The sequence below is a fragment of the Mirounga leonina genome, unplaced genomic scaffold (assembly GCF_011800145.1).
Source record: "Mirounga leonina isolate KUSES-001 unplaced genomic scaffold, KU_Mleo_1.0 Mir_53, whole genome shotgun sequence".
Taxonomy (NCBI): domain Eukaryota; kingdom Metazoa; phylum Chordata; class Mammalia; order Carnivora; family Phocidae; genus Mirounga; species Mirounga leonina.
Window position 1 is genome coordinate 88,672,983 of NW_023270807.1, and position 23,477 is coordinate 88,696,459.

The 23,477-nt window shown below is 39.9% G+C and overlaps 1 protein-coding gene across 1 annotated transcript in view; it reads right to left on the minus strand.

Moving 5' to 3' along the window:
* The window catches only part of MAP3K5 (mitogen-activated protein kinase kinase kinase 5), a 194,390-nt gene that overhangs the window by 137,285 nt on the left and 33,628 nt on the right, over positions 1–23,477 (minus strand). Inside the window, exon 2 of the mRNA XM_034990749.1 lies at positions 1,016–1,155. Coding sequence (XP_034846640.1) covers positions 1,016–1,155 — 140 coding nt within the window. The remainder of the gene's footprint in view (positions 1–1,015; positions 1,156–23,477) is intronic.

Sequence of the window (23,477 nt, forward strand, 5' to 3'; positions counted from 1 at the left end):
CAGAGTATTCTGGAAAGGGATAGCCTATCAATGCCCATTTACTGTCTGGCATGCAGTAAATATATTTGCTAAACGTAAATGTAGATTTCTCAGAAAAAGCCATACAAGCTTTAGACACTAAGATAAAAGCAAAGTATTACTTTTTTTTTTTTTGCATGGTCATGGAGTTAGAGATCTTCATGTAACAATTACTAAGCCATTAGAAATATGGCTCTGGATTTTAGGACTCCACGTCTGAAGGTTGGCTTTTATTTGAAAACAGGAAGATATAGATGAGAAAAAGCCACATAAAGCTACATGGAAGTTTCACAAAGGAAATGGATGATATCAGGTTCAGCATGAGTTTCACTGAATTGTTAGATGCTTTTCAAAGAATCACACAATGATTGCATTGCAAAAGCATTTTAGACAATCTTCTGCACGGAAGAAATACCTTCATATCATTATGTTCCTATCCTGGAGAGAATGATATGGGTCCTGCTGAGTTTTGTAGACAGATACAGTAGGTTCTTATTTCCCCTTTCCCTAAGTTTTTAAGTTATTGAAATCATTTCCCAGTGAAGAGGATAGCAGTTTTCTGGTGATATTCGGAGAGTGTCTTTTCAGAGTCCTTTCAGTAGGAGGCAGATTTCCAGTTGAAGACAGGTGTGCCCAATGAAGCCCCCAATGGTGACACAGCTTGGGGCCTGACCATACTTCATGCAACTTCCAGGTCTTTCTCTGGCAGGCAGCGTGCACGGGAGACTCCCTAGTAACGCAGTCTCCTCAACGGCAACTCAAACTGCAGCTCAGAACTCAACACTAAGATTTTCCTACCTGTGTATCAGCAAATTTCTAGACTGAATTCTAGATAAAACTCACAACGTCACTAGTAATTGTTGTATAACTATTGCACTGGCAAAAACAAGCTTTCACAAACGTAAGCCACTTATACTGCTTTGGATGTCAGAGAGACGGAGAGGTATCCCTAGAAGCCTGGTACCTAGAGTAAATATTTAGTAAACAGGTTAGGTACCTTCAGTGACTGCAGAGAGTCTGAATTATTATCACAGTAGAGGATGATGTTGTTGGCCATGCTGAAACTTTCTCTCACTCCAAGGTGGTAAAACAAGGACGGCTGTCGGAAGGCATCACTCATCTCCACCACAGCAATATCTGCAAACAGAAAACAAAGCCCCCAAAAGATGACACCTGAATAATGCCCAGTAAGCACATTTTGGTTTCAACGACTTAGTATTCAAAGAGGAAATGAGGAAATGATAGGGATTTTCCCTCCTCACACTGAATTTTGAATTTGCAGCTCTACCCGGAAGTGGTTTTAGAAAATGCAGCAAACCTGCATTTTTTTAAACATGAAGGGGATCATATAATTACTGGAAACTAAGCAAAGTCTGCAACGGTGGGATGCTGGGGCTAATGCTCTCTGTTAAATTGCAACATTAAAACAAGTTAACTAAGTTTACAGAAGCAGATCCACAGGAAGCTGCAATAAGTGATAAATGTAAAATGAGATTTAAGAAAGCAAATAGGGGGCCATCTGGGTGGCTCAGTCAGTTAAGTGGCCAACTCTTGGTTTCAGCTCAGGTCATGATCTCAGGGTCAAGAGATGGAGCCCCACGACCAGCTCCACACTCAGCGTGGGGTCTGCTAAGATTCTCTCTCTCCCTCTCCCTCTGCCCCCTCCCCCAAATAAATAAATAAATATTAAAAAAATAAAAATAAAAAAAGAAATAGGTATGATTATAAATTAATCCAGAGCTGTATTTTATAACTAATTTATTTATTATTATTATTAATATCCAGCAAGTCCCTAGCAAGTGTACTCAAGAAAAAAAGAAAGCAAAGGTACAGAAAATTATTACTGAGAAGGAAAATATAACCACAGATACAAATTCCACCAAAGGTCAGAGATGACTAACACCAAGGTAGTATAAACCTGATACCAATATTTGACATTAATGTCAAAAAAATGAAATATAGGTTAGTCTCAAACTCAATTTATACGTGGGCAAAAACATGAAATAAAAATGAAAAAATACATCAAGCATTATACTGTAAGAAAACTAGATCATGGGTTTAAAATCTATTTTGGGAATGCGGGAATAGGTCAATGGAAAAAAAAAATCATTGCATCTCCACAGATGCCCCAAGTTCTTTAATTAAAATTCAAAACCCATTTCTTATTAAAAATAATTGCAAAATAAAAACAGAAGAGCACTCCTTTAACATGAAAAATAATATATAGTCTGGGGCACCTGGGTAGCTCACTCAGTTGAGCATCTGACTCCTGATTTTGGGTTCAGGTCATGATCTCAGGGTTGTGAGGTCCGGCCCACGCCAGGCTCCAGGCTGGGTATGGAGCCTGTTTGGGATTCTCTCTCTCTACCCCCCTCTGCCCCTCCACCCCCCTGCTCTCTTTCAGTCTCAATCTCTAAAAAAACTATATATATATTTTTTTTTTCACAGCAACTGCCAACTTTGTGTTTATAAGTATTCCATGAAAATCAGGAAAAAGACAGGCAGCCAATTATTCCTACCACTAGTTGGCTTTCTGAGAATCCCAGATAATGCAATAAGATTTCACATAGTAAGGAGATGTAATACCATAAAATAAAATACACAATTATCATTACTTGCAGATGTTTTGGTTGTCAACCAAGAAATCCCAATAGAATCAACTAAATAACTATTATAAGCAATAATATAATTTAATAAGGTGTTGAGATGCAAAATTATTATGAAAATCAAGAGCTCCCTTTGTACTTATAGTAAGTATCTGGAAAATATAACGGCAAAACAATTCCAGTCACAATTACAATGAAAATGTTAACATACCTTACAGCAAATTTAACAGATGATGCTAATTTGTTAAACGTATTTGCAATATGTGATAGATGAAAGGTTAGTATCACTATAAATCATCTCTTATTGGTCAGTTTAGAATAAAGAAGCAACCATAAATACATTATAATAGAAAATTAGGCTATGGGCATGAGCAGACAAACTTGCAAAAGAATAACTAAAATGGTAAGTAAATATACAAAAAACTCTATACCTCACTACTAATAAATGCACATTTTTTTAAAGATTTTTTATTTATTTGAGAGAGAGAGAGATAGTGAGAGCAGGAACACAAGCAGAAGGAGTGGGAGAGGGAGAAGCAGGCTTCCCACTGAGCAAGGAGCCCGATGCGATGCGGGGCTCGATCCCAGGACCTGAGCTGAAGGGAGACGCTTACCGAACGAGCCACCCAGGCACCCCCTAATAAATGCACATTAAGCAAACTCTAAAGTGCCTTTTTTTTTTTTTTTGTCTAACAAGTAGTCAAAAAAATTAAAGGATGTCCAATGGGGATGCAGAGAAATTCTGGCATGCCAAGGAGAATTTCAAACTTCCCAGGAGACCTCAATCCTTAAAGTTATGCACTTTTTGAGCCTATAGCTCCATTCCTAAGAATTTACCCTAAGAAAATCCCTATAAATGTGGCAGGTTTCTTGAAAGTATGTCGACTGAAATATATTTTTTACAATAAAAATGGAAAATACCTAAATATCCATTAATAGGAATATGGTTAGGTAGGTAGGCAGATAGGTAGGTAGGTACATAGTTAGACTCAAATAGTGGTTTATTATGCATCATTGAGAACTATATTGTTGCCTATATTGTACACCTGAAACTAACATAACACTGCATGTTAACTACACTGGAATTAAAATAATTTAAAAAAGAAAACTATATTGTAGAGGAATATTCAGCAATGGAGGTAAACTCAAGGTATATAAAGTAAAAAAAAATCAAGATATAATACATTATAATGTATGTATTCTATGTGAATATACATATGTGAATAAAAAATGTCTGGCAAGTTGTACACCAAAATGTCAACCATAATCATAGCTGTGTAATGGCACTGTGTATTACTTTTTTTCTTTATTCCCTCTCTATTTTTTTTTTACCATTTCTCTTATGAATCTTGATTACTTTAATAATTTAGGAACCCACCAAAATAAAAGAAAAATAACACTAAAAACCCAAGTGACTGAATGTAAAACCACACTGCAGCACCAAAAAAACAATGCAGACTCTCGAGAAGCTGTTTGATGCAGTCGGCCTTGTCTACTAATGAACGTGAGATTAGAATTCACATTCTGTGAAGGAGACATAAATCAGATCAAACGGAGGCTGAAGACACAGAGGATTTAGTGAGGTTATGAAAGAAGCAGCCAGGTCAAAGGAGCTTCAAAAGATTTTTTTTTTTCAAGGCTAAAATGACTTACGGGCTCTATAACACAAAGAGAGAGTTTTCTTTGGGGGTCCTTAACATTTCTACATCAAAAATCAACACATGAGAAAATGAGTCACTGCATCCCACCTACACGCCCCATCTGCCTCCTGCACCCACACTGCTTCCTCCTCCCACCAATGCCAACCGCTCGCTCTCAGTCACAGCGCTTGAAAATCAAGAGACAGCGTAAAATGGGACCGAAAGAAACCAAACAGAACAGTAGTTGACAAAAAATATAAATGAGAGCCATGCAAAGAAAAATACTAGCTAAATTAAAGTCGCCACAAGAAGAGGGGAAATGGGTGATTTCCAGAGAATGGCCTCCTGGGATTTGATGCTAAAATTAAAAAAGGCACTGCAGAAGGAAGGCATTGGGATGAAGAGAGAAACTAGACATTCAAAATAAATGGTACAAGCAAAATAAGGTGTATTCATCAGGTCTGAACGTCTAAGCAGGAACAGCTCCATTTTTGGATGCTGCATAGAACATTAAAAATGCTTGATTGTATAATTTTAAAATACTGAATACAGTGCGACAACTCAGAAAAAGACTTTTTTCTACTTCAGGTTCAGATGACTGATGGGTTCTAATAAACTTAATTCTTTTCTAAATGTATTTTTTAATTTCCATGGTGTAAAATGTACTCTTCTGTCTTCTCTGGTGAAGTGATCAAAGTCTGTGCCCCATTTCTTAAATTGTTGAATTTGTTTTCTTATTGTCGAGGTTTGCGTGTTCTTTATATCATCTAGATATTTTTCCTTGGTCAAATAAGGGGATTTGCAAATACTTTCTCCGGGTTTGTGACCTGTCTTTCCAATCTGCTAACAGTATTTTTAGAAAAGCAGAAGTTTCTAACTTTAAGTCCAAGGCATCAATTTTTTCTTTTATGATTGTGTTTTAGGTGTGGTATCTTAAAAAATCATTGCCTAACCCAAGGTCACAAAAGTTTTCTCCCTAGAGAAAGTTTTCTTCTAGAAGTTTTATAGCTTTAAATTTTACATTTTGGTCTATGATCCATGTTAATATAAACTTTGTAAATGATGTGGGGTGTGGGTCAAGGTTCATATTTGTTGTATGGGGTGTGGGTCAAGGTTCATATTTGTTGTAAAGACTCTCCTTTCTCTGTTGAATCACTTCTGCTTCTTTGTCAAACACCAATTGGCTACATTTGTGTGGGTCTGTAGTTGGGTTATTCTGTTCCATTGATCTATGTGTCTATCTTTTGCCAATACTACAGTTTTGATAAATGGTAGGTATTGAAATTAAGCACTGTGAGTCTTCCAACTCTATTCTTCTGTTTTCAAAAGTGTTTAGTTCTATTTGCTTTCCTGTATAAGTTTTAGAATCATTGATAGCTGAGAGCTATCAGTTGACAGCTACAAAAAAAATCCTCCTGGGATTTTGACTGATACTGTGTATTAAATCTATAGATCATTCTGGGGAGAACTGACATCTTCATGTATTGAGTCTTTCCATCCATGAATATAGTATATCTCTCTATTCATTTAGGTCTTCTTTGATTTTTTCCTCAGTATTTTATAATTTTCAATACACAGTTTCTGCATGTATTTTGTTAGATTTATACCTAAATGTTTCAATTTTTTGATGCTATTATAGATGGTATTCTTTTAAATTTCAAATCCCAGTTGTTTGTTGCTAGTTTGTAAAAATAGTTGATTTTTATATGTTGACCTTCTATCCTGAGACTTTGCCAAGCTCATTTATTTGTTCCAGAAGCTTTTTTTTTTTTTTTTTGCACATGTTCTGGGATTTTCTACATGAAGAATCGTGTCGGTTGAAACTAGAAATGGTTTTATTTCTTCTTTTCTAATCTGTGTATCTTTTATGGTTTGGGGTTTTTGTTGTTGTGCGTCTTGTTTTACCTGGTTATACTGGCTGGGGCTTCCAGTAATACAGCATTTTTAAAATAGGAACATTTCATTATTTAACAAAAATATCATCTTATCATGCCTACCTCCTGACTCTGATGACTATCTTCTCAAAAGTAGTAGAATAAACAGGTGAAAATTATCTTCCTTATGAAATGATCTTAAATCATGTTTAAAATGCAAAAAAAATGATGTACTTATCATAAACAAACACCTGATACTCCACAATCCTTGTAACTCATTCATATGAGTTACACTTTATCCACTTTATTTCACAAACATGTATTTAGTAATTACGATGTGCCAGGAACTATATGCTTATCAAATATTAACTCGATCTTCATAATACTCCTTTGTGGTAGGTAATATTATTATTTCAGGACACAGAGGCAGAGGATGTATAAATAATCTGTCCAAAATCAGCTAGGAAGTAGTGGCACCACTTCTATCCTTTGAAGGATTTGACCTCAAGCAATCTAGCTGGAGAATCCATGCTCTTAATTCTTCACTGAGCCACACCCTATACTTACAGGATATGGAAGTTCTCAAGATCACAGCATAAATTTAGAGGTGCAAAAAAGATTTGGGGACCAAAGCATATATTTCTGTCATGTATTTTGTGACCAAATGAACTTAATAATTTTCTGATTGAGTTTTTATGGTAATATTGTGAGTAAAACTGCTACACTTAAAAACTAAAGACTATGCCTGTTTAAAAATATAGACAAAGGTACAAAAATCTCTTACATTTTTACCTAAGGTATTATTTCTTTCCTTTCTTCCAATGGGGTTTATGTCAAATGGAGCACAAAATTAGGTTTACCAGGGGTTTATTAAAGCATAATAAATTTTTAGGGCACTAACATAAAACTGTTGTGCCTAATTGCATTTTGGTCATTAAATGGCAGTGGTTCATGGTCTGTGTTTCTCTTTTTTATTTAATTTTTCCTTTATAATACCATATCTGTTAGTTAAAAATCTCATATGAGCTTCTGTTGTTTGTAAAAAGCAGAGTTGAAGCAGACCATTAATGTTCAGTTACTTTTTATCTATTCAATGTTCTCCTTAGGCATTAGATCACTGATGACAAAGCAAGAGCCCAGTAGTGATTTCGCTTGTACTATAGTCTACAAAGTACTCCAAAATTCCATTATCAATGGACACTTCCCAAGTTATCACACAGAACTAGCCATTCGGTCATGATGGGTTAATCTCCCAAGATGACCCACCAGTGCCAATTTAATTCTACAAATGTCCTGAGCATTTATTATATAAAAAGTTTTGTTATTTGCTGTTATGAAAGTCAAAAGAAAAAATTAACAGGATATGGTTTTTGCCATCTCTTGTGGGACAGAAACACGAGTTGGCAGATACCGACATAGGGCAGAATGAGGCCAGCACTGGGGATGTACAGAGGGTGACGTTCAGGGGCCAGGGAGGCCAGCCCCAGTGGAAGGGATGATGGAAGCCGACGTGAAAGAGGCATCAGCAGGCAGTGGAGTTGGAGTGGAGCACCTCAAATTGCAGACAGAAAACAAAAGCCCTGTACATCAAAGGCACTGTAGGAAATGGAAAGGGGCAAGGTGCCTGAGACTTGGTCAGAACAATGAAGCAAACCTCAGCAGGAAACTGAGTCAGTTCCCAATGGAATTCTGAATGGGTGAACCAACTGAGATCCCCTAAAGGGCAGACACTAACCCCCAAATGCTTATCCCATCTTAGATTCTTAAGGGAAGTATATCTTGCATTTCATTGATTTTTCTCTCTTTTTAAGATTCTTTATTTATTTACTAGAGAGAGAGAGAGAGAGAATGAGCAGAGGGAGAAGCAGACTCCTCGCTGAGCAGGGAGCCCGACGTGGGGCTTGATCCCAGGACCCTGAGATCACGACCTGAGCTGAAGACAGACCTTAACTGACTGAGCCACCCAGGTGCCCCCCCATTGATTTTTCTATATTATTAATAAATAAGGGCTAATTACAACAAATCTACCGTATGTAAATTACTAAAATGTTACTCATGACCTAGTAGTGCCCTGGTAGAGTCTTCTAGAGACTTGGAGTCAGTTTACTAAAATTTGGCAGATATACAATGTTGGGAAATTGTAAACCTCCTATTGCAAAGCTAAAATTGTTGTGATTTTCATGAAGGACAAAAGAATAATCTACCATCATTGTTGTCTTGAATTAATCATGGTTTAGCAATTCCTGCTATGAATTATGACTCCTGTAGCTTCATTGGTATTCTGTTTTCCTGTACATTATTTAGTTAACCCTATCATATATAATGATACATAATTGTGTCAACAGTAAACGTTTTGGCCCATAATTTCTTCATCACTAAACTCCAATAAATGTATGCATAATGACTCAAACATGAATCACTCTTATATTGCTAAAACAAATGTATATATAATGTCCCCACCCCAGCCTAATTTGCTTGTTTAATGCTTGTTTGATTATTACACAGAGGTGTTGATTTTTTTTTTTAAACCTAGAAAGTGAGGACTGGGAGGTAGGTGATCAGAGGTGATCAACCTCCAGAAGTTGGCTTTTAAAAATGTTGAGAGCTGTGGCACCTATAAAAGGAAGGAGGGGCGGGGAGAAGCCTAGAGAAAGAAAGAGACAAAGGGAAAGAGAAAGGGGGAAGAAGGGGGAGGAGAGGTGGAGGAAGCAGAACCAAACAAGACTGGTATTATAAAAACTAAAGTCTGGCTTGCCCAGACAACAGCCGCAAGAATCCAGTTCATGATGCTCCAGCTTTAGAGAATGTGAGGGGCAAATTAGCACATACCCATAGAAGGCACCCATCCCAGAGTGGAATGACCCAGAACCACAGCTCTCTGCCAGGAAGAGATGCAGACTCAGAAAAGCACACCACAGAAGTGAAAAGCTGGAAGGGGAACCTTCTCCCGATCTCCAGGGGCCTTGAGAGGAGTGATGAACATGCAAATGGCAGACAAGCTGTTTCACAACTTCCAGTGCTTGAATCCTAATTAAGTTTCTGGATGGATGGATGACCTTGGACAAGACCTTAAGTTCACTGAGCTTTGGTTTCCTCAACTGTCATTGGAGAATAATGGGTATTTACTGTACAAAGCTATTGTTAGGATTACATGTGCACTAGGCACAGCAGACTCTCAATATATGGTTATTATAAGGAGCCATTATAAGAAATATTAATGGAGGGACACCTAGGTGGCTCAGTCGGTTAAGCGTCTGCCTTCGGCTCAGGTCATGATCCCAGGGTCCTGGGATAGAGCCCCACGTCAAGCTCCCTGCTAGTGGGGAGTCTCCTTCTCTCTCTGCCCTTCCCCCTGCTCATGCTCACACACACACTCTCTCTCTCAAATAAAGAAAGAAATGTTAATAGGAGCCCTTTGAACAATTTAACATAAAAATGTTATTGAAGACAGTGCTAAAATATAATATTCCCAATGAAGCCGCATATGAATAATTACTCATAGAAATGAGTTTGTAGTCAAATTATGAAAACACACAAAGCCCACATAAAGAATTTTGACTTGATTCTATAATCAGTGGTTATAAACTCATATCTATGAGTTTTGAGAAGGGATGTGGCAGCATCAAAGCCTGGGGAAGATAAACCTAGATTTTGTGGATGGATGATAGACAAAACAGACTGGAAGCTGGGAGATCAATGAGGAGTCATTTAAAGGAGAGTGTGCCCCTCAACTAAGACAGAGACGACATGGCAAGGAGTTCAAGAGGCTTTAGGGATTTGGTGGATGCAGGATAAAGAAAGAATTAAAGCTGATTCTATTTCAAACTTGAATGGTTAACACTTACGGCTTGCCATTAACACAAGGGACACAAGAAAAAATACTTTTTTTTGTTAGGAACTTGAGTTTGGATTGCGACACATTAAACGTGCGTGTGTGTGTGTGTGTGTGTCTAACTGACAGCTGTCATTTCGAATCTCAGCAGAGATCAGAATGAGAGTTAAGAGTCATGGAGATGTAACAGTTGAAGTAGCAGGTGTAGATGAGATTGACAACTTAGACAATAAAGAGAAAAATGAAAAGGCATCTATGATTCAAGAAATCCCTTCCTCATCATATACCCAATAGAAACCCAGTTCATCAAAATACATGTAATAAATGTTCATAACAGCACTAGCTACAAACCACCAACAGAAGAAGAAATAAAGTATGCTATACAGAGCCAACGGATACCACACAGCAGTGAGAATGAAAAAATCTATGACTACCTGTGACAACATGAATGAATCTCAGACTGTTGAAAGAACCCGGATACAGAAGAGTAGATATTTTATGATTCTGTTTATACAAGGTTCAAAAATCTGGTATTAAAAGTCAAAACAGGGGCGCCTGGGTGGCTCAGTTGTTAAGCATCTGCCTAGGTCATGATTCCGAGGTCCTGGGATTGAGCCCCACGTCGGGCTCTCTGCTTAGCGGGAAGCCCGCTTCTTCCTCCCCCACTGCCCCTGCTTGTGTTCCCTCTCTCGCTGTCTCTCTCTCTCTGTGTCAAAAAAAAAAAAAAAAGTCAAAACAGCAGACACTTTGGTGGAGGACAATGGATGAAAGGGGATTCAGGGAGGTCTTCTGGAGAGCTGCTAGGGTTCTGCTTCTTGATCTGGGTGCTGGCGATTCAGGCACGTTCACTTTGTGAAAATCAATTACTCTCTGGTTAATAATTTTGCCAAGGGTGTTAAAAGAGGACTGCATTTAGTGTCCTGTAGCCACCACAACAAAGTCCCATAAACTTGGTCCCTGAAACAACACAAAGTTGCTCTTTCACAGTTTTACAGGCTCGACGATGTCCCCAAATCAAAGTGTCAGTAGGGCCAGGGCTGTGTTACCTCCAGAGGGTCTAGAGCAGAATCTATGCCCTGCCTCTTCCACAATCTAGCGGTTCTGGGCATTCCTTGGTTTGTTGTGTGTGTGCCTGTGGTCTCCAACCGCCCTCTGCCTCTCTCTTAGAAAGATACTTCCGATGGCAGATAGGGCCCATCCCACTAATTCAAGATCACCCCATTATCAAGACCCTTCATTTAATCATGACTGCAAAGACTCTTTTTCCAAATAAGGTCACATTCACCCATCTCAGGGTTTTGGCACAGACATTGGAGCATAGGGGTAAGGATCATTTTCCAGCCTACCACAAGGATTTAGAGGTGAGTACAGCAGAACTGTTGAATTTGAGGTGAGGGAATGGAGGTAAGGAGCACAGACAAGTCTCCAGAAGAGGAAGAGAAAGGAAGAGAATTAACATTTACTAAGATCCACAGTAGAGATTTTTTTTTTTTAATTTATTTATTTGACAGAGACACAGCGAGAGCGGGAACACAAGCAGGGGGAGTGGGAGAGGGAGAAGCAGGCTTCCCGCTGAGCGGGGAGCCCGATGCGGGGCTCGATCCCAGGACCCTGGGATCAGACCTGAGCCGAAGGCAGTCGCTTAACCAACTGAGCCACCCAGGCGCCCCCACAGTAGAGATTTTTACATTCAATACGGAAACCAAGAGATCAGACAATACTTTAATGGGGTAAGAAAGATCTAAAGGGTTTTAGTTGTAAGGTGGAGGACTTGCACATTAGCAGAGAGGGGGAAATTTTAAAGGGGGGGGTTGCTGATTAATGGAGACAATCTCTATATTCTCACATAAGACAGATAGGTTTGGATTTAAGTTGGGGAGAAAAGTCAGCCTTGGAAAAAAGAAGGGATCCTTGAAGGGCAAGAAGAAGGGAGGTAATGAAAGGCAAAGGCCAAGAAATAATGAAGTAAAAGGAAGAATAATGAGATCCTTCCATTGAGGTGGTGACTCTGTGCAATAGAGCTGGGGTGCCGTTGGCCAACAGAAAGCAAAGCCCAGGCCAGGGACGGCAGGGACGAGCCCGCGTCCTGTGGACATCACCGGAAACATGCCTGAAGTCAGCACCACCTCTGCTCTGGGAAGCTGTGGTCCCATTTCTTTTTCTTTCTTTCTTTTTTTTTTTTTTCATGTTCAATTAGCCAACATATAGTAACATCATTAGTTTTTGATGTAGTGATGTGATGAGCACTGGGTCTTATATGCAACTAATGAACCATTTCTTTTTTTAAAGGAATTTATGTCAGCATTTCTATCGCTTGTGATAGTAAGAATGCTAATTACTATAGCCAACAGAAGCAAGACGTGAACCAAGCCTTAAGAGAACCAAAAACCCTATTTTTTTCCCTTAACTTCTAAGATGAAAATAAAGGAGGCTTTGATGAAAAGAGGGAAGACAGAGAATAGATTTCAGTTTTATTCTGCTTCCTGGCCATAGACAGGTCTTACCCAGATATTAAAATTACAGTATCATCAATGAATATTCTTGGCCACAAAGAAGACTGGGGTAATAAAGAATCCTTCTCTCCTATTCTTAAAGAATTCCTAGTACACAGCACTTTGATGGTGGCATAGCAAGTGTTATTAAGAGAGCCCTGTAATAATGCTCTAACTAGATTCAGTCTTCCAGAGAATCCTTCCTATCGGCGCACAAGGAAAGCAGATAAATCACAATTTAGGTCTTTGGTGCATAGCAAGTGCTTTACAAAGTGATCCTTCCCTGGCTGTGGGCATAGCAGTCCTCAACATCATTCTGCTTATTAAACAAATACAAGCAGGCCCTACATCGAAAAGTGTTATTCTCTTTCCAAGTTAAAATAGGGTCCAGATTATACCTTAAGAATTTATTTTTTAATGTAATGGCAATAAAAACAGACCTGGTCAATGATCTATAAAGAGTAGGGAATAAGAAAAGTGTAAGTCAAAATTAACTCTCAGGTTTATTATGTGACAGGACCATGCTGCACATTATAAGCAGAAATAGGATATGAAGTGGCTTTGATGGTAAAAATTTCTTTATCCCCATTGAAAACTATTTTTCTCTCTGAAATTATTACATTTCCTAAAGGTGTACTGGGTTGAAGAGTCTATAATCATAAATTTAGATCTCTATAAACTCATTTTACGTAACAAATTTCAGTACTTAAGTAATCAATCTATTTTCATCAGGTGCTGAAAAAGCTATTCCTAAAATTTTGGACAGGCTCTTTTAGAGTTTACTATAGCTTTTACTGTGGTTAAGGTACACGCCATTTGGGGGGAGAGGGGTCTCTCATATTTAATTTTAATTAAATCAGCAAAGCTGTCTTCATTCCTGCCTCAGTGAAGTTCCCAAGCACACAGCATAGCCCTTTGTATCAGAATCTTACACAAGAGTCCTCCTTGCCAACTGGACCCAATAATCTGCCTCTTTTAATTGGCACTTGTGTTAAGTTGTGTAAGGTTGTATATGGTTGCAAGAGTTGATTTGTGACAATTTTTGAAGAGAATCTGATTGTGCTTCAGCAGATGTGCATCCTGAGTGACCTATTATTCCTGTTTTATACATTTACACTTTTCCACATAGAGACAGCAGAAGGTAGCCAGGGAACACTGGAAACATGATCTGACCGTGTTCTCTGGCAAAAATGGCCATAAACCATAGCAATTACATTCATGTTTGAGGTTGTTCTGAGATTTTTCACATTCTGGGGAAAGAGCTGCAGTGTATGTGTGTTATGTCTACGTAAACAATAATAAGAGTTACTAAAACAGTGTAGCACAGGGATACAATCAACAAAATTCAGATTACGAAAAAGTCTGTAGGAAAGATGACCAAATTTCCTCACAAAGCCATTGGGAGTGGGAGAGTGAGAAAGAGGGAGAAAAAAGATAATAAAGACTTTAGGAACACTGTCAATTACCACGTATATACCTTATTTGGATTCTGACTAAAACAAACTTTAAGAAATCATGACATTCATGAGAAAATTTGACAACTGACAAGATTTTTGATGATATGAAAGAAATTACTCGAAGTGTGATAAGAGACTACGGCAGGAACCCCTATGGGTGTAGAGATTTAAAAAAGTGAATTGTTGTGGGTCTGGGTGGTTCAGTCGGTTAAGCATCTGCTTTTGGCTCAGGTCATGATCCCAGGGTCCTGGGATTGAGCTCCGCATAGGGCTCCCTGCTCAGCAGGGTGTCCGCTTCTGCCTCCCCCCTGCTCATGATCTCTCTCTCTCTCTCAAATAAATAAAATCTTTTAAAAAAATAAATAAAAATTTAAGAAAATTAAAAAGCAAACTGTTTGTATACGGTGCCACACAATATATGCATTCTTTATCAGAGTGTTACTCCTCACGTAATAAGCAATTTACTTGCAAGCAATAAACACTAAACTTGAGCCTGCTGCAGGAAGGATACAGGGAGTAAAATGAAAGAAACCCAGCCCCCACACTACTTGTTTGGCAGAAATAGTTACTCGCCCTAGTGAGCAGGCCAGTTTGAAAGGTTTTTTTTTTTTTTTTCCTTCTTGCATTGATGGCTGTCATCCCTTGTACTCATAAACCCAGTTGGATCTAAGAAGCCTGGGTGAGTGCCCAGGAGCTGCTCTGTGCTCCAGGATTCTCAGGGTCAACAAGCAGAGACCTCTGAGTCAGAACTCATCAACATCTCCAACATCTCCAAGAGATGCTCTGCTTCTCCGATCTTTGTACTCCCTCAAAGTCACTTTCAACACCTAATAAATAATTAGCATCTAGTCAAAATGTGAATTGTTTGTGTTCAGATTCCTACATCTTCTTCGAAGGGGATCTGTAATTCTGTTCACACAGCAGATGTGTAACTATGACTCTGCCAGAAATGATTTCCCTCCACGGCTTACATGGTGACATTGCTTTGGAGTTCAACAATTCATCTGGGGGGTTTTTAAAGCTTCTTTTTGAGGATGACCCACTGGGGAGAGTGAGTAGAATTAAAACGATTCATTGTTAAGGAATCCTTTTATTACTGACTTAGGTGGCTGACCTTAACTGACCGTAATGGAATAGTCTGGATCCTTTTTTTTTTCCCCTTCCAATTAAAATTAAATGTCAGGAATTCGCTTAACTCTCTAGGAAAGTTAAGGTTTGTTTAAATGTGAGAGATTAATGTGATTATAAAAACATCACTTAAAATGGGAGCTGTCAGGACACCTCAAAGGCCAGCCATACTGAGACGGAGATGGGGAAGAACAGACCCCTGAGCAGCCCTCCGCTGGTGAAGATGGGACAAGCCCGGTCCACAGACACAGCAACAGACCAGAGGGGAACGGACATGGCGGCAGCCCCGCTCCACGTACTCCCCACTAAGTTATGCCCTCCTTAGAGCCTTTCAATAGCCTCTCATCACACCACACTGGAGGCTCCGGTATCTTAACCTAGCTTCAATCCCAGCCAGCAGGCATTCTGGAAATGCTTCCTTGGCTCTCGCATTTGTTTAACAAGCATTTATTATCTGTTCTGTACAAGGTACTGTAAAGGGGTCAAAGAAATTAGCACCAACCCCGCAATGAGCTTATATTCTCTAAGTGCCTGTGAGCTGCAGAAGTCCGAGGTCAAATGAAATGTAGGTAAATCTTCGGGTGGGGGCATATAACGAGGAGTTATTAATTCTGATGGGGGTCTCAGAGCAGGCCCTGCAGGGGCAACAGCTTCAAAGGAAGCCTGGAGAAATGGCCATCTTTCAGGCCACAGACTGGGAAGGAAGGGCATTTCTGGCTGCCCGACATTGTGTAATAGAGGAGTTTCTCTCCCCCAGAAAAATTGCTCCACCACCTAAGAATGGACATGTGTACAATCTCCCTGTGAGTGAGGAAAGGCTTATAACTCTGTCTATCCAGGCTTCCTGCAGGAAGTTTACAAGCAGTGAAATAAATTGCACAATCATTTCTTTGAAATGCTTTTCAGTAAAAACATTTTTCTTACTAGGAAGGGGGATATTTCATTTTGCTTGTGCTTTCACACATTCTAAATTGCCTTACTAAACACACCCCCTTCCCTTAGGTACCTCTGGGCTGCCCCGTTATTATCTCCCCTACACCTGGGTCCCAGGGAAGTTTCAGCTCCCTTTACTAGCTCCTCTCACAAGCCCACAGCTAAGGGTATGTTGGTCTGTTCACTAGAAGCCAGGAGGTGCCTAACAGTGGAACAGAAAAGCCGGGTGAGGAAGCGTTTGATGGTGAGGAGACAGCTTTTACTTCACATTGCTGAAGCAGGACAGACACAAAGAAAAATCAACCTCCAGGAGAGATGATAACATACAGGGCATCTGGAGAGGTACAGTGAGGATGGATTAGTTGGTAGGGCCTCCTTGGCAAAGTGATGGGATCTGAGGGAGGTACAGAAATAAAGGGAGATGGAAATAAATGTGGCCCATCTGTAATCAGTACTGACCAGGCATTACAAATAGCAGGGTGTTCCTCCTATCACGTAGGGTGTGGCTGGCTGGAGTCAGGCTGCCCAGGTCTACATTTCGGCTGTGCAGCAAGCATTCCTGGGGACCCAGGGCCTGAAACCCCTCTTCCCCCAGCCTGTTTCTGTCAAATGATAATAATAATAGTCCCTGTCACAGAAAGGACTGAACAACAATGAGCCCTTAATAAATATTAGCAGGACATGGTTTGGAAGGTACCTTCACACCTTATTCCCACCACAGAGAACTGTCAATAATTTAGAGATAGGTTTCTGTACTTTTCTGGCTTAGTAACCAGGGATATGAAATCCGTACAATGAGTTTCACTCTTTTCAACAGACCCTTCCGCTGCTTTGACAAAATCTCTAGTTGAAGCGCATCTCTGAGAAAAGCCTTACGTCATATAGAAACAACCCATATCTAGAATTATTCTTTTGGGGTTTGAAGGGGACAGATCAGAGTAAATAACTGCAAGCCCCTCCCTCAGAAGGTGCTAGAATAGCCCACTCAATATATATCCTGGTTTGCTTCCAACAGCCCCAGATTCCATCTACTGTTCCCCTGTCATTTCTACTAGAGACCCCTTCACTCTGTCACCATGAGTAACAGGAAGGGCAGTCCTCTGTCACCTTCCATGGGGCAGTGGCAGCAGGAGGCCTGCAGCTGCCAACAATCTCAGGAAGAATCCCTCTCTGCTGCTCGGCCCTGGAGCTTTCATCAGATGAAGACCTCGGCCCTCGGCATTCTTCAAATTGCTTTCAGACACAGAGCTGCTTTTTCCAAATATCCCGGGCCAAGGTAATGAGGGAAATTTTACGAATGGCATGGAGTAGAATCAGATAATGTCTGCACTCTAGCCCCTTGCTCCTCCCAGTAAAATGCATTTCATTTTTGCTGGAAGTTTTCACCTTTTTTATGGTCATTTTCTGTGTGTGTATGTATGTGCGTATGAGCATTTCCCTCTTTTTACCTTGCCCCTCTTTTACCTTCAATCCCTTTTTTGGAAACTACATCTTCCTCCAAGGGCTTATATTTGTCCTCTGTGTTTCTGCTGTTTACTCACCATTTCTGACTGAAAATACCCATGCCAGGGTCACGTTTCTTTCAGACATCAACAAGCCAGAGCTGGTTTTGCAGCAGACCACGTGTCTCCTGAGTCTTGGACTAAAGTCCCAAATGCTCTTTGGGAACTGGTTGAAACCAGGCAGCCAAATCTAAAGATTATCTTCTCCCCAGCCATTGCTCCTCTCATGTGATTTCTTTAGGAGCAAGACTGAGGAGCATCTGGTGGTTCAGTCGATTAAGCATCTGCCTCCGGCTCAGGTCAGGATCCCAGAGTCCTGGGTCTCCCTGCCCAGCGGGGAGTCTGCTTCTCCCTCTCCCTCTCCCCCTCCCCCTGCTCCTTCTCTCTCTCTTGCTCACTCTTTCTCTCAAATAAATAAATAAAATCTTTAAAAAAAAAAAAGAGCAAGATTGAGACCAAAAAAAAAAGTTACCTGAAATTCCATCATCCATACTCTCACCACTATGAACCCAGATGCTATTTTTACTACAATTCCTGAATTTGGTTTTATGTTAGCTTGCTTTTAGAAAATGTGTTACACAAATTATTTTCTTAAACTGCCCAGACCTGTGAGAAGGAGTCTGTCTGAGTGCTGGAGAATAACGGAGCAATTTTTTGCCATTTATTTAGATCTTATCACTTTGAAAAAGAGCCACATTTTTCACTTTTCTTAGAAATAAGCGTTAAATCGGGGTGCCAGGCTGGCTCAGTCGGTGCCTTCGGCTCAGGTCATGATCTCCAGGTCCTGGGATTGAGCCCCACATTGGGTTTCCTGCTCAGTGGGGAGTCTGCTTCTCTCTGTCTCTCTCCCTTTGCCCCTCCCCACTGCTCATTCTCTCCCTCTCTCTCAAATAAATAAAGTCTTAAAACAAGAAAGAGATAAGAGTTAAATTAAAATGGTGATTTTTTTCACTCCTAGAACCACTATTTACTTTTTCATGTTGCATTCCCATCACGTGATTTCTCATCACAACTCATTATAATATGTACACTTGCTTTTCTATAAATAAGGCTGTCTTGGTTAAAGCTAAATGGACTATCAACATGAACCCAGCAACGTCACCCTCTTTACTCAATTTATGAAACCATAAAACTACATCCAGGAAAGTGATAAATATTTCAATGTTATTAATTCTCAAAAAGATAGTGTATCTATCCCTCAGTATCATTGCAGTAAATTATTATACAAATTTAAATGATCTTTTATTAAAATTTATCACCTGGAGATACTAAGCCTTTTGGTTTATTTCCTTCTCAACTTTTCCCTATACATGATCATATACACACACACCTGTATGGTATGGAGGCAAAACTGCAATTATTCTATATATAACATTCTAATCGTAACCACTTCTAATTGCTAACTTTACATCTGGGGAAGCTTGAATATGATGTTCACAATTTGCTGCTGAATCAAGATACTCAAAGTCTGTGCTCAAACATTCACAAAACCCCTACAGCTACAGCTAACATCCATACTTAGTGGTGACAAACAAAAAGCTTTCCCGCTAAGATCAGAAACAGGGCAAAAATGTTCCCTCTTCATCACTCTTTTCAACATCATACTAGAAGTCCTAACTAGCATAATAAGAAAAGGAAATAAAAGGTATACTGATTGGGAAGGAAGAAATAAAACTGTCTTTGTTCGCAGATGACATGATTGTCTACATAGAAAACCTGAAAGAATTGACAAAACAATTCTTAGAACTTGTAAGTGGTGATAGCAAGGTTATAGGATTCAAGGTTAACATACAAACATCAATTGCTTTCCTATATGCCACAGTGAACAAGTGGAATGTAAAATTAAAAACGCATTAGCATTTACGTTAGGATCCCCAAAAATGAGACACTTAGGTATGAATATAACAAAACGTGTACAAGATCTATATGAGGAAAATTATAAAACTGATGAAAGTCAAAGAAGTAAATAGAGAGATAGTCCATGGTCATGAATAGGAAGACTCACTATTGTCAAGATGTCAGTTCTTTCTAACTTGACCTACAGATTTAATGGAATCCCAATTAAAGATTTTGTTTATTTATTTGACAGAGACACAGCGAGAGAGGGAACACAAGCAGGGGGAGTGGGAGAGGGAGAAGCAGGACTCCTGCTGCGCAGGGAGCCCGATGCGGGGCTCGATCCCAGGACTCTGGGATCATGACCTGAGCTGATGGCAGATGCTTAACAACTGAGCCACCCAGGTGCCCTAAAATCCTGGAAAGTTATTTTGTGGAGAAAAACAGATTCCAAAGTTTGTAGGGAGAGGCAAAAAGACCAAGAATAGCCAACACGATAACTGAAGAAGAACAAAGTTGGAGGTCTGACAATGCCCAACTTTAAGACCTACTATGAAGCTACAGCAACCAAGACAGTGTGATATTGCTGAAAGAACAGACAAATAGACTGATGGAACAGAATGGAGGACCCAGAAACAGACCCACATCAATACAGTCAAAAGAGCAAAGGCAATACACAGCAAAGATAGCCTTTTCACCAAATAGTGCTCGAACAATTGCACATTCACATGCAAAAAAATGGATCTAGATATAGACCTTATACCCTTCACAAAAACTAGCTCAAAATGGATCACAGACCTAAATGTAAAATGCAACATTATAAAACTACTAGAAGAGAACACAGGAGAAAATCTGGATGACCTTGGATATGGCAATGACTTTTTAGATATAACACCAAAGGCATGATCCATAAAAGAAATAAATGATAAGCTGGACTTCATTAAAATTAAAAACTTCTGCTCTGTGAAAGACGCTGCTAAGAGAATGAGAAGACAAGTCACAGACAGAGAGAAAATATTTGTAAAAGGCATACCTGATAAAGGACTGTTAGCCCAAATACACAAAGAATGCAAGCTCAAAAATGAGGAAATACATAGCGAGTCTAAAAAATGGGCAAAAAATCTGAACAGGCACCTCACCAAAGAAGATAAATAGATGGCAAGTAAGCATATGAAAAGATGCTTAACATCGTATGTCATTAGGGAATTGCACACTACAACAGTGAGATACCACGACAAACCCATTCGAATGGCTAAAATTCAAAATACTGACAACACCAAATGCTGGTGGGGATGCAGAGCAACAGTAACTCTCATTCACTCCTGTGGAAATGCAAACTGGTACAGCCACTTTGGAAGAAGTTTGGCAGTTTCCTAGAAAACTAGATACTCTTACCGTATGATCCAGCAATCCTGCTCCCTGGTATTTACCCAAAGGGCCTGAAAACTTGTGTCTACACAAAAACCTATACACAGATGTCTACTGCAACTTTATTCATAATTCAAAACTTGGAAGCAACCAAGATGTTTTCAGCAGGTAAGTGGGTAAACAAACTGTGGTACATCCAGACAATAGAGTACTATTCAGCACTTAAAAGAAATGAGCTGGCAGGCAATTAAGACATGTAGGGACCTTAAATGCATATTACTAGTGAAAGAAGCCAATTGGAAAAAAATTGCATACTGTATGATTCCAGCTATATGACAAAATTATGGAGACAGGAAACATGTGGTTGCCAGGAGTTAGGGAGAAGAGGGATGAATAGTCAGAGCACAGAGGATTTCTGGAGCACCCAAAATAATTTGCATGATACTATAATTGTGGATACATGTCTTTATGCTTTCCTCAAAACTCTCAGAATGTACACTATCTGAGCTCTAATGTTAACTATGGGTTAACTATGGATTTTGAGTGATGATGGGTCAATGTAGGTTCATCAATCGAACAAACATACCACTCTGGTAGGGGATTCTGATTATGGGGGAGTCTGTGCTTGTGTGGGAGCAGGGGCATATGGGACATCTCCATACCTTCTCTATTTTACTGTGAACCTATAACTGCTCTAAAAACTAAAAGTCTGTTAAAAAAAAAGAATCCTGGACGTCCCTCCCCAAAAAAGGCTGTGAAGTTCATGATGTCAGAGTTTACAAAGAGGGTCCTTTGGCAGAAGCCACAGCGCTCCCCTGGACATCCTGAGATTGTGCTGGAAAAAGGAGCTACTCCCTGCCATCACAGTTTGGAACTTGGCAGCTCCACTCTGGGAGCAGAAGATAGATCCTTTCAATCCCATCGGCCCCAGTGTGTTGGGCAATCCACATCCCGCATTGCACTCACCAAGCCCACACCTGGAGTCTGGTTGGATGAAGTTCAGCTCCCAGGTCTAGCCATTTGAAAGGATGATTCACAGCCTTGGCTACAGGTTGTAATCACCTAGGAGCTCGTAAAACACACTGAGCCTGCAAATTCATTCCAGAGATCCTGATTTACTGGGTAGGGGTTGTGGTGTGGGCATTAGGATTTTTAGAATCAGGTGATTCTCATTTTCAATAGGGCTGAGAGTCGCTCATTTGGCAGCTGATTTAAAGATGCTCACTCATTCGTCAACCCTGCAACTTGTCCAGAAGCAAAGGATAGACTCCTTCTTTCAGCATTTTTGACCCATTATTGTGCTCCTTACAAATTTGGGCAAGAAACATTAATTTGCATAATAATGGAAATAAATGGCTCTTATAACGAAGACCAGTGTAAGCGGTGTTTGGATGGAGCCCACGTTCTCCTGTTCAGAATGCTGCCAGGCTGCCGTACACTTGGCACTGATTAAATATTTTTAATTTTTGAGCAATTTAATTGGAGCTTTTGCATCTGTTATGCATCCTGTTTAGAAAAGTTTCTTTAAATTGGTTGAATAGTGACTCCTTTTTCTTTTTCCTATATCAAATTATTTTAAAAAGGACTCACCACAGTTATAATCATGTACTTCATTCACCAACACACACACACACACACACACACACACACTTGGGGGAAGAAAGCTGGTTTCCTTGCGTTTTCAACTTCCCACGCTCAACTCATGAACACACTTTTCAATAACGAAATAACACTTACGTGGCCTAAAAAAGAGGTTTTATCCAGGCACACAGAGTTAAATGAAAGGCCAGCCAGTTCTCTGTGAGTGGTATAGGGAGAAAGGGAGGGTGCTGGGAATTCTCCCCCTGCATGACCCCCCGCCCCCGGGTCTCTGATCTGGGAGTACAGAGATGCCCTGACTCCCAGAATACTCACAATCCTGTCCATGAAAATCACAACACCCTATTCACAAGGAGGACTTTGAAGATAAAATCCCTTTATTCATGAGCTTGGCTCTTGCCAACGTCTCAGTTTTCCTGCAGGTGTTCTGCATTTTTCTATTGCTTCTTTGCTCAATGCTTTCCAGCTACACGCGGAGAAAAAGAACACACACACACACACACACACACACACCTGAGAAAGAGGTCAAATCTGCGTGTGCCGTTTTGCAATGATCTTTTCAATAAAGGCATGTATAGTCTGCCCGTCCTTTTTTATAGGAGGTTATTTAACCTAGGTAATTTCAAGGACAGTCCGGTGATTTCTTAGTCAGATTCCAAGTTAATAAAATTGGGTTGATCTCTAAAGTTTCTCCTTGCTAAACCCGGGTTGATTCTGGGTGGTCTGCTTGTGGGGCTTGAGTTGGTAGTGAATCGTGGCGGCTGCTGTGGGGAGCAGAGCCTGGATGTAGGGTAGGGCAGAAGCAGAGAGACAGATTGGGTGGGACCTGCATGAGTACAGGTATCAGATGAGGATGTTTCAGTGGGGAGGTAGTGTAATGATGGGAAAGTATAAGTAGGTTCTAGACACATTTTGGAGGATCATCAGCTACTTCAAATGATTTAGTATCTAAATTCTTTTTCTCTCCAAAATATAGTAAGGGAAAAAACAAAAAAAGACCCACAGAAAAGTAAAGTATGCTATCACTGACTGTAAAAAGACCTGCACTCCCTGCTTATGCATTAAAGAATGTATCTAAAGGCTACAGGAGAAGTTAATATCATTGGCTGAGTCTAGAGAGAATAATCAGGTGGTGGTAAGATAGGGTAGGAGGGTGACTCTTCACTCTGTATACTTTTGTAACTTTTAAACT